Source organism: Rhinolophus hipposideros, assembly GCF_964194185.1.
Source record: "Rhinolophus hipposideros genome assembly, chromosome: 4".
NCBI lineage: Eukaryota > Metazoa > Chordata > Mammalia > Chiroptera > Rhinolophidae > Rhinolophus > Rhinolophus hipposideros.
This window is the reverse complement of record NC_138050.1, coordinates 51,754,269-51,768,403: the sequence shown is the minus strand read 5'-3', so window position 1 is coordinate 51,768,403 and position 14,135 is coordinate 51,754,269. Positions and strand designations below refer to the sequence as shown.

The following is a 14,135-nucleotide window of genomic DNA, read 5'->3' as shown; positions in this document are numbered from 1 at the left end:
GAGAGTTACATCCTGGTTTCTCTGTAACTGGGGGTTAAATATGGCCGCTTTATCTGAGTAGTGTCTTCTTGTCCTCTCAGGAGTGCAGGGGCTTCAAAGCCTGCTGAGACTCAGCATCAGCTAACCTCATACCTGGTTCAGCCGCTTGCCACCCAACCCTCCAGCCTGGGGCAGCACTGGGGTGGCAGGGGAACCTGGGGTGGGGGCTCTCACAGAGGGCCCCAAGACTCAGAAGCATGCAGAGCGTGGCCACAGATGCCAGTGAACCCCTTGCGATGCCTTCAGCCTGTCAGGCCCCCTTGTGTGACGGTCCCTCCCAGGCTTAAAAGTACAGGTTGAGCAGGAATTAGCCACATGCTCATGAGAAGATAAACACCCCAGCATTAAAGGATTTGCCCCAGGGCAGGGCTGTCTTAAGACTGTCTTGTCATCCTGGTTTTTAGGAAACCAGAAAGACACACTTGAGCCCTCGGTTAGTGTATTGAGAGTTAGATCCTCAGGCTCCCAACCCTTCAGATTATTCAGGATACCCTGGGCCAGGCGCGACTCCCACACATACATCCCAACAGATGACTGGGACATATAGCCATGTCCAGGGCTCAGAGAGGGTGGCAGGCTCCCCGGAAGTCACTGTAACCACATTGCAGCTGGTGAAAGTTGGCCTACCCCCCATATTCCCACATGAGGCTCCCAGGGCCTGCCTGGGTCACATGTGGGACTCACTTCCAACCACAAGAGGGCGCCATTGGTCAGAACACATTTTTAAATTCTGCTCCACAAGGGTCTCCTCACACGTTCACCTGTTTCTGTACTTCACTGGTGCTTTTGTTTATTCCTATAACTAGGATTCCTTTCTTTGTCTCCTGAAAGCCCTGCTTCCTTGAGAAGGGGAAGAGAACAGGCGTGGGGGCTGAGGCTAGGCCCAGCAAGAGGGTTTGTGAAGCCCAGCCCTGGCCTGGCCCCTCCTGGCTGTTGTGGGCAAGGTATGACCTCCCACTCCCATTATCTCAGCCTGGAGAGGGAGTGACCTTCCAGTCCCTGGAGACTTCTTCCCACGGGCCTCTCCTTTAAAAACAGCCCTGGCCCATCACCAATGTCAGCACTTCCCCTCTCCAGCCTAGTGCTTACCTCCGCTTGCTCTCCGCCCTCCGTCATGACACTGATGCCCCACCTCCAAAGCCCCACATTGCCCTCCTTGGGGCCCTGCTCCACTCCACCTGAATGTCTCCCCAGCCTTGACCCTGAGTGGGCTTGTTGCTGCCCACCACCCCCCTCCTTCCCATCCTCGCTTTCTGATGGTGCCAGGTGTCTAGCAGCCACCGCAGGTGCCCCGGCCTCCTTCCAGGCTCTTCTTCTCGGCAGAAGCTCAGAGCACCCAAACATAGCATCTCTCCCCAGCACAGGAAGTCCTCAGGGCTTGTCTATGGGACTAGCCACTCAAGGTACGGGATCCTTGGACCAGCAGCCTCAGCAGCATTGGGAGTTTGTTAGAAATGCAATAAGGTGGGCCCCACCTTGGCCTCCTGAGCCTGAATCAGCATTTTCACAAATCCTTCCTGAGTCTTGGATGCACATTGCAGTTGGAGAAGCAGGCACGTTGTGGGCCCATTTCCTCACACCCCCTCCGTCCCTCATCTCTCCCCACTAGGGCTATTCTCTCTGTGAATGCCTTTCCTCCTCTGTCATCCTGGTTTCTCTTTGTGTCTCCGCCTGTCCCTGCTCTGAGATAAATTGGGTCTAAACCGGAGTGGGGGAGGAGGGACTGAGTCCCACACTCTCCTACCAGTTCCAGGGAACAAGATGCAGCTCAGCCAAGAGCTAGACAAATGTGATGCCGGGTGACAAAAAGACCTCACTCACTGGCAGGGACGCCCAGCCCTTGTTTCTGGACTGTTCTCATGCTGCTCACTTCTCCCACCTAGTGATGGGGAGATTGGACCCACGGCGGACCGGCCTCTGAGGGACCCCCAGGTGGAGTTAGCAGGCCCATGGGTGCCCAAGACCAGCAAGCCCTGAGGTGATAGAGAGGGTTCCAGTGAAAGGGTGAATCCCAGAAAGAGACTTTATTCAACTTCTGTGCCTCTTGATGATTTACGCCAAAAGTGAGCTCATCGGCCTCACTCAGCTGCTGGGCAGCTGGCCAGGGCAGCACTCCAATCCAAGTGTTTCGAGATTAGAGGCCAACATCTGTGTTTTGCAGGCCATGTGTGCCCAGGGTACGAGGACGCTTGATGTGGCTGCCAGTTTCTGAACTCCCTGTTTGTTCCCTGTTTACTCCACTGCCACCACCTTCAGCGCCATCCGCCCAAGGCCTGGCACACAAGGAACCTTAGGGTGGGCAGCTTCTGCTGAGATCCAAGCATGAGCCGCCCTGTCCCCTGGGCATATGAGGTCACAGATGTGGGAGTGGGGAGGGGGTGTAGCAGAAGCAGGGCTTCCTGAGCTCCGGATCCTTCACTCCTGTGAGCAGATCCAGAACCCCCTTCACGTGATGTCAGGTGGAGCGATGGGACCCCATGGGCTGCTGGGAAATGGGGCAGATCACACTGCCTTGTTCTGGGGCTGCAGTGAGAGCACATGGGAAGCCTGAAGGGTCTCTACGTCCTGACATAAGATGCCTTCTGTTTGTTGAGTCTATGTGCTTCTGAGTCAGCATTCCCAACATGCGGTAGGAGACGAGAGGAGGGGGCACAGAGGAGAGTTCTCCTGGGCCCCAAGCTAGGTTCCGCTGTGTGGGCATCTTTGCTGTCTGCTTCTGGGGCCGGGTTCCCTCAGCATGTCCCCCGATACCCAGAAGTGGTGCAGGGACTCCTGAGGAGGCCCCTGCCTGGCCCAATGTTAGAATGCAGTCCAGAGATGGGAGGGGCAGGAGGAAGCTTCTTTGTTCTGCAGAGTGGACTTGCCCTGGGAGGCAGTACGCAGGCAGCTGAGAGTTCTAACTCAGAGCCAGACCATAGGTTCACCCGATCTGTGCTCACCACCTATGTGATTTTGGGGCAAAAGACTTAACCCCGCTGTGCCTCATCTCTCAGCTACCTCATATGGTTGTGATGAGGTTAAAGGAAGAATAGTTGTCAAGCTTTTAGTGTGCTGGCTGGCCAGTAGCAACACTGAAGAACAAAGAAACCCCTCCTCCCAGAAGAAGAGTCTGGGCCCAGGGCCTAGGGTTTCTGTTCCATCTCAACTTCCTATCTGACCTGCCCAGCCCGAATCAGGCAAGTTGGCTGCCATCTGTGTTGAGCACTTGCTGCTGGGGTGCATTGGGGAGCAAGACAGCTGTGAATCTAGGTTCCTGGCACTGAAACTCAAATGATATACAAAAAAATCTTTACCTCCATAAGAACTAAGCCAGCTCAGAAGACAGTTCTGTCTGAGGCACCATGTAGAGCTATGAAACAGAATCATGGACTTCTCGCTGTGCGTGCACCCATGGGCTCTAATATCAACAGCAGAACGGCTATTTTCAATGAAAGCTGAAGTTGATTTGTGTATTTACTCTAAGTCTTTTGCTGTCGTTGTACCAGATTACTACAAACTGGTAGGGTTCTTCATCGTCAAATGTGGACAAGAACAGAGAATCCACAGCACGTGCTCTCACAGGTGTGTGCACACACCCACACACGTGTGCATTTTGTATATCGCCATCACCATCATTAAATCTGAGAGTCAGGAAAAGATGTTAGATATGACAGCTCTGGCTTTATTACATAACGTTTATAGCAGGCAGTGCACTTTCACCGAGTGCATCATTTATATTTGTTCCATATAATTTTGATTTTCCTTTGAACCCAGAAGTGGCTCCTTTAGATAGGTTCAGAGACTTGGAAATTAGCGATGCCAGTCAGTGACTCAGGCTGCCCCTCTTGCTTCCACATGGATTGGCTGGCAGTGCAGCTGCTGGCGTTACATAATTGGCTTGGATGTGAGAGTAGCCAACGGCAGCGGACCTCCTGGCTTCTGCACTGCGACTCAGGCTCCTGCATTAGGCTATGTCGGGACGGAGGTTATCATTACACAGCGACTCGGTATTATCTTTATCTCAGATGTTGCTGTTGCAGGAAGCCATATCTCCCCTCCCATTTCCAACAGATGCTTTTGAGCCTTCAGACATCTTGGGGATTTTCTCCCAAAGTTGTAGCGATGCCATCAAGAGTGATTTTCTAACGTGGACAAACACGAGGAGCTCAGATGCTAGGAGTAACGTGATATGTGGGTCATAAAACTTGTTTTGGAGGATTCAGCCAGCTGGTCAACCCAGAAAGGAAAATGACTCGGCTCTTGATATGGAACAAGAATTGAGTTCCAGGAAAGAAGAGTTCTGCCTGATCTTTTCCTTGTGAGATGGTTGGTGTTAGGCTGGGAAGGAAATAAGCAACACACAGAAAATATCTGTCCATCTTTAAATAAGAGCAAGTTCTGGAAATTGCCCGGATGAGACTTATGGAAATGCTGCAGTCTGCTCAGACGCCTACTTGGCAAGCGTTTTACCTTGCAGTGCGGAAGTGGAATAAGGATTATAGGAGGAATCGTTTTATTATAAGGTTTTCTTAGAGATTACATGAAAGCCTATCTTCCTGCTGCACACACTAAATGCAGATATTTCTCCTCCTCGTTTCAGCTTACAAGATGCTGGCATCGGATTCATACTGGTCATAGACCGAAGGCAGGACAAATGGACCTCAGTGAAGGCATCGGTCCTGCGAATAGCAGTAAGTGTCGGTGCCTGGGCTCTGTGATGCTCCCACCTACTCTTCTCCTGGGCTGGGTGACAGCAGCGTTTCTCTTCTCGCGACCTTTCTGCCTGGGTGGCAATTAGGGCTCTGGCTGGCCCGTGTAGCCCAGTGCAGCACAGAGCCATGGGGTGCAGCCAGCTCAGGGCACCAGCCCAGGGTGGTCTGAGTCTGGGCCAAGGGGCATTGGGAGCCCCACCTCTTTGGATTCCTCCAGGAGGTAGGGCATGTGTGCGCACACGTGCGTGTGTGTGTGTGTGTGTGTGTGTGTGTGTGCTCAAATGGGTTAACTCATAGGGAGCCTGTTATATTTGAAAGCAATTCCAGCAGCTGGTTTATTTCTGACCATCGAGTGTGTGAGATGCTCAGGATTTCACTGTGTTCATTCTCAAATGCAGCACGAGGTCCTGAACCAGCGTTGAGTGTGTTACAGAGAATCTTCAGACTAGAAGTTTGAAATTATATTGAATAGCTTTTTCTAAGTGATCTTCTCCTTTCCAAATGGGCTATTTATTCTTTAGTTTTACGACTAAATCAGATGCCTTGCCCTTCCTTGGTCATCCATTCTTGCATTTACTAATCCCCACTGCCAAGGAATTTATCTTTACATTTGTAGGGTTGGTTTGCAGACTGAGTGCTGCCCTTCAGGGCAGAAGAGCAGCTAGTCTGTGGTTGTCGCCATGGCTGGTTTTAGCCTGCAGTAATAATATAGGGGGGAAGAACTAAGGAAGCAGAAAGCCCTTGAATCTTGTTTTCCACCCCCACTCACGAGCTCCACTGAGGAGTACTTCTCACCATGCTGAGTTTCACCCACGCTTGTGTCCGGGAGCCAAAGGCATGAAAAATGTGATTGTCGGCAAGCAGAATTAATTACCCAGAGTGACTGTGACCGGGGTTCTCGGCTGTGGTGGCTCTGCTGTTCCCAAGCATTTCTTTAAAACCTAACCGCTGATAGGGAAATTCTCCTAGCCTCTTGTTCTGGGTATTGCGTTCAACCATCTTTGGTTTGGCCTCTGAGAGGTTGCCGTGCTGTGGTTCTGGGTAGAGTGGAAGAATTGGTTCCTTCCCTGTGGGCTGCCTCATTAATGCATCTTAACAATAATTAAAGGCTCGGTATCTGCTCTGGCTCTTACAACTTAGATCATTTTGGGTGCAAACCTATTTCTGGGCTGCTGGGTTCCACCTTTGTCTTTCTGATAAAGCTTGTCCCTGCACTGCCCCTGTATGTCTCCTATTCCCTGTTCCCACCTGGCACGCACTTCTCGTGACATCATTTATGTGACACAAATCAAAGCGCTTCAGAGTGTTTCAAAAGAAACACGTGTTCTATAATCAGCTTTCCTTTATTTTAAAATCCCCAGAAACTTGCAAAGTACTGTTGATATGCCATCAACATTTCATAGCCGATGTAACAGCTTCAATATGTTAAATTTTGAAATAAATTTGCACATGATGTCACGTGGCAGGCTACCTTAAGAATTAAGTTGTAAGAAAGCTTGAGTCAGATGCACAATGGATTTACAACAAATGCCTTGGGTTGGATACCAAGAAGTTCCTAGTTAAGTATGTGGTTGTTTTAAAAAGTAATACTGTTATAAGAATAATGTTTTAAAATCTACGTTATCCATCCAGTCCTGTCACATTTACCTACCACTGATTTAAATCACTGTTGAGACATGCTAGTACCACATGGACCTCTTTGTCATGGACGCGCCTGGGGGCCAGGCCTCTCATCTTTGCTGGAAAGTGCTTCTCGGCGGTGCCTTTGCACACATGCCTCTCCCTAGAATGCCCTCACCCCAGTGACTTCTCTTCATTCTTCTAAAGCCTCTCTCCCAGCCTCCCAGGAGAGCAGCACTCCCGTCAGAGTCTCCTGCTTTGCCTCTGCTTCATGGCGGTGCACAGTCGTTCTTTGTTTGCACACCCCGGGTTCCTTAAAGTCAAGGCCAAGCCCCATCCATCTTTGTGCGGCCTGGCTCCCAGCCCAGGCCCTGTGTGAGACACGTTCGCCATAAATGTCTCTCGAGTCAATCAGTGGCTCCTGGTTAGAAACAAGCGGGTCCCCACATGCAGGATTGCGTTTTTAGAAACAGACACATTATTTTTTAAAGCAGAAATAATCCTTCAGATCCCCCTGCAATTCAGCAGTAGGGTCCAGGACCATCCTGTCCTAGCTGTTAGTGTCAAGCTTTCGAGTTGCCAAGTATAATCAGAGTTTTATTCACCATCAAGTTCATAATCAGATGCATTTCTGAAGTGATCTGGCTCACTTTGAAAACTTTGTTTTGTGAAAATCGTAACTGAAAAGTTGGTGTTTGAGTTTTTATGTTTGCATTGATTCTGTTTTTTAAATTAAAGTTTATTGGGGTGACAATTGTTAGTAAAGTTACATAAATTTCTGGTATACAATGCTGTATTACATCATCTATATCTCACATTGTGTGTTCACCACTCAGAGGCAGTTCTCTTTCCATCACCATATATTTGACCCCGTTTACCCTCTTCTAAAACCCTCCTTCCCCCTTACCCTCTGGTAACCCCTAAACTATTGTCTATGTCTATGAGTTTTTGTGTTGTCTTACATAATAAAAATATAGGGTTTTCTTTTGTTTTGTTTTGTTTTGTTTTTTGATCCTTTTTCCCGTAAGTCTCACCGTCATCCAACACTGGTTTGGAAATCCCAGAAGTTAGCATTTTCCCAGAAGAGTTGTCGAAAATTCTCTTTAAACTCCACTGCTTTTTGTTATAGGAATTTACTGATCAAATTAATGCCAAAAATCCTCTTCATGTATTCAACATATTTATTGAGACCCTGCCTGTGGCTGGAACTGTGCAAAATATTGGGGATATAAATGGGGTGTCAGCAAGAAGTGTGCAGCCAAGTGTGTGCAGACAGTTGACAGAACATTGCGCTAAGGGTTATTCGCAGAGATGCCAGACAAGCATCTAGGAGGTGCCTGAGATAGTGCCAAGGTCCTCGGGGTGGTCCAGGCGCTGCGAGCCAGGCCCTATTGCCCTCCTTGTGCACATGTCCATGCCAGCCTGGGATCGGATCTGATCTCCACCATGGCTCTGCAGTGGGGCCAAGAGATGGGAAACAGAACGGGCACAGTTGTCCCCATGCCAGGGAGTGGGGAGGGCAGAGCTGGTGCACTGATGCCATCACTTGGGCTATGAACCCAGAAAGGCCCCTTCATCTGGCCAGTGCTCTCATTTAAGGGGGGCTTTGGGGAAACAAGCGCCTCGCGTCAGCCGGGCCAGTGCCCTCAGGAGGATTCGCACATGCATGGGACTCCCTGGGGCGCCCGGGCCACTTTGCTGCAGGTGTGACAAAAGCAAGCCTGTGGCAGAGGCGCTGTTTGTCTCCAGTGTGTCTGGACACCCCAGTGGGACTCAGCGCTTACATAATGCCATGTTATTTGGGGCTGTTTTTAGCCACCATGTGTGCTGTCTCGTGAGCTGAGCTTCCCTTCATTTGGGCTGTTCTGTTTTCTTTTTTGGATGCCTTCAGCTTGGCTTGGAATAGAAAAATAAGACATTGCAGGAGCCAAAGTCCAATGTCCCTCAAATCAGACTTACGTGCTTTCGTCAAGAAGAGTGTGCATCAGCTCTGGCAGGGCACTGGGAGACGTGTGTGCATACCTGTCGCAGACCATGCTCTCAGCTGGGGGACACAGGTAGAAACAAGACCCAAACCTGAGATTCCAAACATCACTCTTTGTCCAAGAGTTAGTTCAAAGTTTGGACTGTCCTGGGATATATGTAACTTTTGTGACTATTTAACTATACTCTTCTAGGATTCCATTTCAAATTTTAATCCTCATCTGCTATATATGTGTATAAGTGTGAATGTGAGTGTGTGTGTGTGTTAGCATTGGAGGGGTTTGTAATAGAGTGTACATATTTGTGTTTAGAGCTAGCCTAATTCAAGCTAAATCTATATCCTAGCACATGCTGCTGAAGAAAATTGAGTTTAAAGTCGTTTTGCATGGGGCAGAACTCTGGCTTTTCCCAGAGTCAAAGCTGTGTGTGTGTGTGCAGAAAGGGTACAGAATGAAGTATCTGAAGGACTCAGGATTTTCAGGTCATCCAGTAAATATACTATATATGACAAAATCATATTGTCTTAAACAATGCCAGTGAATTCCTACTGTGTGCCAGTTACCCGAGGTCTAAGCACAGGCTGGCGAGCACCCAATGGAGGTGAAGACAGGGGCAGTGTGAGCACCAGGTGGGCTTCTCGGCAGAGGTGACACCACCGAAAGTCAGAAGGGAAGGAAGAGTTGTCCTGGCAGAGGGGGCGATCAGCATGCCCTTTGGGACACAGTGAAGGTGGGAGGCCAGTGGTCGTGAATCCTTCCAAGGGGTCAGGGGGTGGAGTGCAGGTTAACAAGGGAGAGGCACTGCCCTCACCGCAGGGCCTGGAAGCCAGAATGGATAGTGCACAGCCGTGGCTCCTGGGAGGCCCAGCTCCAGCTATTGCATAGCTAAGCTTTCTTAGAATGGGTCTGCTTTGAACAAATACTTACATAGTTTAGCAGAAATGCAAAGCACCACCCTGAACCCACTTTGGTGGAAGGGAACGGGGTCCAGTAATAATGAGCTCCTCCTGAATCCTAGGCTCTATTGGAGAAGGCTTTTACACGTGCAGTTTCACTCCTGCTTTCCCTGTGCTTATCGTCCCTACACTGCAGGTAGAGACACTGGGCTCCAAAGGGCTATGGTCACCTACTGATGGAGTAGGATAGCCTGGGGGTCTGTCTGCAAGGCTGAGCTCCTTCCCCACACCAGGGGTCCAGGCACACAAGTTGGGCTGGTCCACACAGAGCATTCTAGAAAGAAGAGCAGACACTGCGAGTTTTGTAATGTTGAGCGTATTCGGTTTAATGATTGTCCTTCTTCCAAAGATTATGTCCTTCCCACTTCTTTTCCATTAAAATGTCTTTTTCTTAGTGATGTTTATGATAAGCTTACCGTTATTCACCGACGGGGTCTTCTTAGATGCCCCATCCTAAGTGCTCTCGTCCAAACCTCCTCAGGAGCACCCCTGGGAGTGGGAGGCCTCTGCTCACCCTCTCTGATTCAGACTCCGAGGTTTTTTGTGTTTTGTGTTTTTTGGGTTTTTTTTTTTATCTCTTAACACCAAAACACAAACTTTCAGATTTATATTTATTACACAAGCTTGTGGGGTGTGTTTTTTCTGTCTACTGTGAGACAGAAGTCACTGGTCAGGCTTCAGCTGCTGCGTTTGACATTAAGCATATACTGTCAGCCTGGATAAATGTGGTTGTGAGCAGACTTAAGGAAATGACTTGACCTTGGGGGGGGTTTCAAACAGCATCCCCCAAAGCTCCACAGTCCCACAGTTTCTAATGTATTTTATTGGTTTTAGTTGTGTTGTTGCTTCATTGTACAAGCCTCTAAAAATATTAATTCAGAAGCCAGTTAACTCCTCTTTTTCTATCTCCAAATTATATTCATGTAGTTATCACATGGTCCCAAAGTCAATCAGTGTCAGCCCCAGAAAATGATATTGCTTTCATATTACATAGAAACCTGTTATAATCCTTTTATGATTACTCGATTAATGACTAAGTCACAAAAAGATGTTATTTGGTAGCCTTCATCCCAAATCCTCCATCTAATTACCTCTATTTTTAAAATAAAATTTTTATTTTGGAATTGTCTCCAGCTTTTAATACATATGGTTGGCTCCAACCGAGAGAAATTTTAATTTACTGTTGTTTATATTCAAAATGTATGTTTGTGTATATCATTAAGGCCTTCTCACTTGGCTAGGCTCTCACAATTACTCTCTTTAACATAAAGATGCAATAACTTAAAGAAATGGAAACTAAAACAAAGAAAAGGAGGGGAATGAACTGTTTGTCACGCTGAGCATCACCTCCAGCCGCAGGCTTTGCAAGGCTGCTGCCTTTCCTGTCGGGATGGAGTGGGTGAATTCCACTGCCAGTGAGTTTTCTGGCCACCTGGGTTGAGTTAATCTAAGTGAAATCACTGAAGAAGGACAAGGGCGTAGTTTGTCACGTAAGTTCCAACTGTCATCCTTACAGAGCACATCTGCCATGAGGTATAAATCAGGGTGATAAAAACAATATTGAAATTTAGAAAAGTCTGACTCACTGTCACCTCCAGAAAGAGACTTTCATAAAGAGGTTTTCCTTAAATAGTGGTGGCCACTTTCACAAATGGTGGTGACAGGTTTGCATAGTCTGCCTGTTGATAAGTGACCCAGAATCTACCCTAGGACTTCCAACTCTCCGTGTGGTTCTCTGAGTTGTTTCCTTCCCACTCAAAGGAGTTGAACTGCATGAGCGTTGGCCTGAGTCAGTGGGAGCAGGACCAATGGAGAGATCACTGCTCACTGGGGTACATTTTTCAGTTTCCTCCTGGACTGGTGTCAAGCAATCACATGTCCCCCGCTGCACTGTGTGCTCCCACAGGATGTAGAGAGGTTTGTGTCCAAGTATAGAGTGTGACGGTGGGACACAGGGAGCAGGGCCGAGTGACACCCTATCCGCCTCAGAATAACCCTACCCAGGCCCAGCTGTGGGTCCAGCGGGAGATCGTGGGTGAATGTGGAGACCATGGCTGGGAATATGGCACCCCGTGATAGCTCTCAGCTCACCTCCCTGTCCACGCAGCTGTAGACACTTAGCAAGCACTTGCTAAGGGGCTGACGACCAAGGACACGTGGTCCCTGTCCTCCCGGGCAGTGACAGTGGCATACAGACATGCTGGGAGGACACAAGCATGTCCTCCCAGGGGGCTGCAGGCTGGAAGGGTATGTGCCCTACTCACTGAAGTCTTAGCACCACCCTCAATGTTCCTAGAGGATGGTGGAGGTACTTGGCAGGTATCCAGGACCTTCAGGTGGAAGCTCAGGGAGCTGCCAGGCCACAGACAGTGTGGGTATCACCAGTAAGTGGGTGGCAGTTTGAAACCTTATGACGTAGCCCAGGAATAGCCACAGATGTTGTGAGTTCTGGTGTACAGATGGGCCACCCACTGATACCTGATGGGGGGGCTCCCCAGTTCCATGCTCTTGGGGGCTCACTTCTGCCAGTCTTGCTGAGACCAGCATGGATATTAGAGTGTGGCCCAGGAATAACCTGTTAGCCAAGATACTGTGGTGAGTTGGCTTTCGTCTTCCATTCTGTCCTGGCATATCCCTTTCTGGCCTTAGAGCTGTGCCATTCTTTTCTACATACTATATTTTAGGTGCATTTAGCCTCATTCTCTGGAAATCAAATTCACTTGCTTCAAAATGTCTTGTTTTAGTAATGGGGTCTTCCTGGATTTCAACATCTGGAAATAATCTGGCATCTAGAATAGCCTCTTACTATATATCTGTCATCACCACATTTTTTAGCACTTTGTGCGAGCACTATACTAAACACTGCACATGCATCAGGACATTTAACCCTCAAGAGCATGCAGTGAGGAAGACATTTTGTTATCCCTATTTCACAGATGGGGAAACCGAGGCACAGGGCGGTTAAGTAACTTGCCCAAGGTCACATTCCTTAAAAGCAGAGCTGGTAACCAAACATATTTACATAACTTTATCTCTGTGTGTGTGTGTGCACGCGTGTGCTCTAGGGTGTAAGCTTATTTTTATCTTTCTTTTAGATAACACATATATGTGTCTAGATAGGTTTGTTTCTATTTGACACGTGTCTTAGTTCCCTGGGGCTGTTATAACAAAGTTGCTAGACCGGACGGTTTGAACAACAGAAATATATTGCCTCACAGTCTGGAGACCAGACGTCCAAGGTCAAGGCATCGGCAGGGCTGGTTCCCTTTGAGCTATGAGGGAGAATCTGGTCCATGCTCTCGCTTCTGGTGATTTGCTGGTAATGTTTGGCATTCCTTGGCTTGTAGACACATCACCCATTTCTCCCTTCATCTTTACATGGTGTTCTCCCTGTGCGTTTTTTGTGTCCAAATTTCCTCTTTTTATAAGGGCAGCAGTCATATTGGGTGAGGCGCCCACACTAATGACCTTATTTTAGCTTCATTGTCTCTGTAAAGACCCTGTCTCTGAATAAGTTCACATCTGAGACCCTGGGGGTTTGTACTTCAATATATGAACTTTAGGGGTCACACTTCAGTCTATAACAAGTATAATAAGCTTTTGACTTTTAAGTTTATAAGCAGCGTAGTATAGTTGTACCAAGCACTGTGACTTTTTTCCTTTTCTTTTAAGAAATGGTGATGCCTCTAACAGAGTCTATTCTCTGTAACCATTTTTATCTTAGTATGACATTGCCATGTTGAAAATGCCTGGCGCAGTAAGCCGGGTCTTCTCCACGTAGACTGTGCAATCAGCTGCGGGTGTGCAGGGACCCAATCTCAGCAGTTGCAGCTGTCCACTGTCAGTGCCCCTGCCCTTCTGTTTTCTTACAGGCATCCTTCCCAGCAAACCTGCAGCTCGTCCTTGTTCTGCGCCCAACAGGATTTTTCCAAAGGACTCTCTCTGACCTGGCTTTCAAATTCAATAGAGATGACTTTAAGATGAAGGTACCGGTAAGTATACCCTGCTTTAGCTCTGTAGGCAGAACTGAATTATTTGCATTCTTGGCCCATCTATGATAATCGAAATTCTCAAGGTGCTAACCTCCGAGCTGTGGGCATAAATAAAGCCCCAAGCAACTCAGTCGGAAATTGTACTTCCTCTTACACTACCAGGAGCAGCATGATTCTTCATTCCCACATGCCACTCTCCACCTCCTCCAGTGGACTGTGCAAAGCATGGCCTTGGATGGATCACCCCATAAAAGTACAGGCATTTCATCGGAGCCACAAGTCTAGAACATTCTTACAGCAAGTCAAACTGAAGAACAAGAGAGCACAATCCGCTGAGCACCGTCACCCACCTCCTCTGAGGAACGGCTGGGCTCTGCCAGTCCCCGGGGACAATAGAGGGGCCGGAGAAGTGGGTCCAAGTAGCTCCCAGACCTGCGGAGAGAACTCCGAGCTGCTGGCAGCGTTGGGTGGCTCTTGGCCCTGCATGGAGATCCCTAGCTCATCTCCTTACTTTAGACACAGGGCAGATTCAGCAAAGGGGTGCTCCCTGGTAATGGCCCAGCAAAATGGAACAAATTAGTGAGTTGTCAAAAACAGGTTTCACAAAAATCATTGCCAGCATCTTCAACTCATTGACCCATTTTAGATCATTCTTTAGAATTACAGAAAGCCCAATCTGAATGCTGTTGTTAAAAATGCATTCATGTCAATATTTTGGTGCTGTGTGTTGAACTCTGGGCTAGATAGAAAATGTTAAGAAAAACAGTGAGTCCTTGCACCTTTTCTGTCATGGTTAAATATATATGTGAAGCATGGACAAGACATTAATGGAGATACAAAAATCATAAAGGAAGG

At 48.2% G+C, this 14,135-nt stretch overlaps 1 protein-coding gene across 11 annotated transcripts in view; it reads left to right on the top strand.

The window, feature by feature from the left end:
- MCF2L (MCF.2 cell line derived transforming sequence like) overlaps positions 1 to 14,135 on the top strand; it is a 171,680-nt gene that overhangs the window by 126,357 nt on the left and 31,188 nt on the right. For all 11 annotated transcript variants that reach the window (XM_081046581.1, XM_081046578.1, XM_081046576.1 and 8 more), the window contains 2 exons: positions 4,619 to 4,709; positions 13,161 to 13,280. In XM_081046581.1, the coding sequence (XP_080902707.1) occupies positions 4,619 to 4,709; positions 13,161 to 13,280 (211 nt within the window). The remainder of the gene's footprint in view (positions 1 to 4,618; positions 4,710 to 13,160; positions 13,281 to 14,135) is intronic.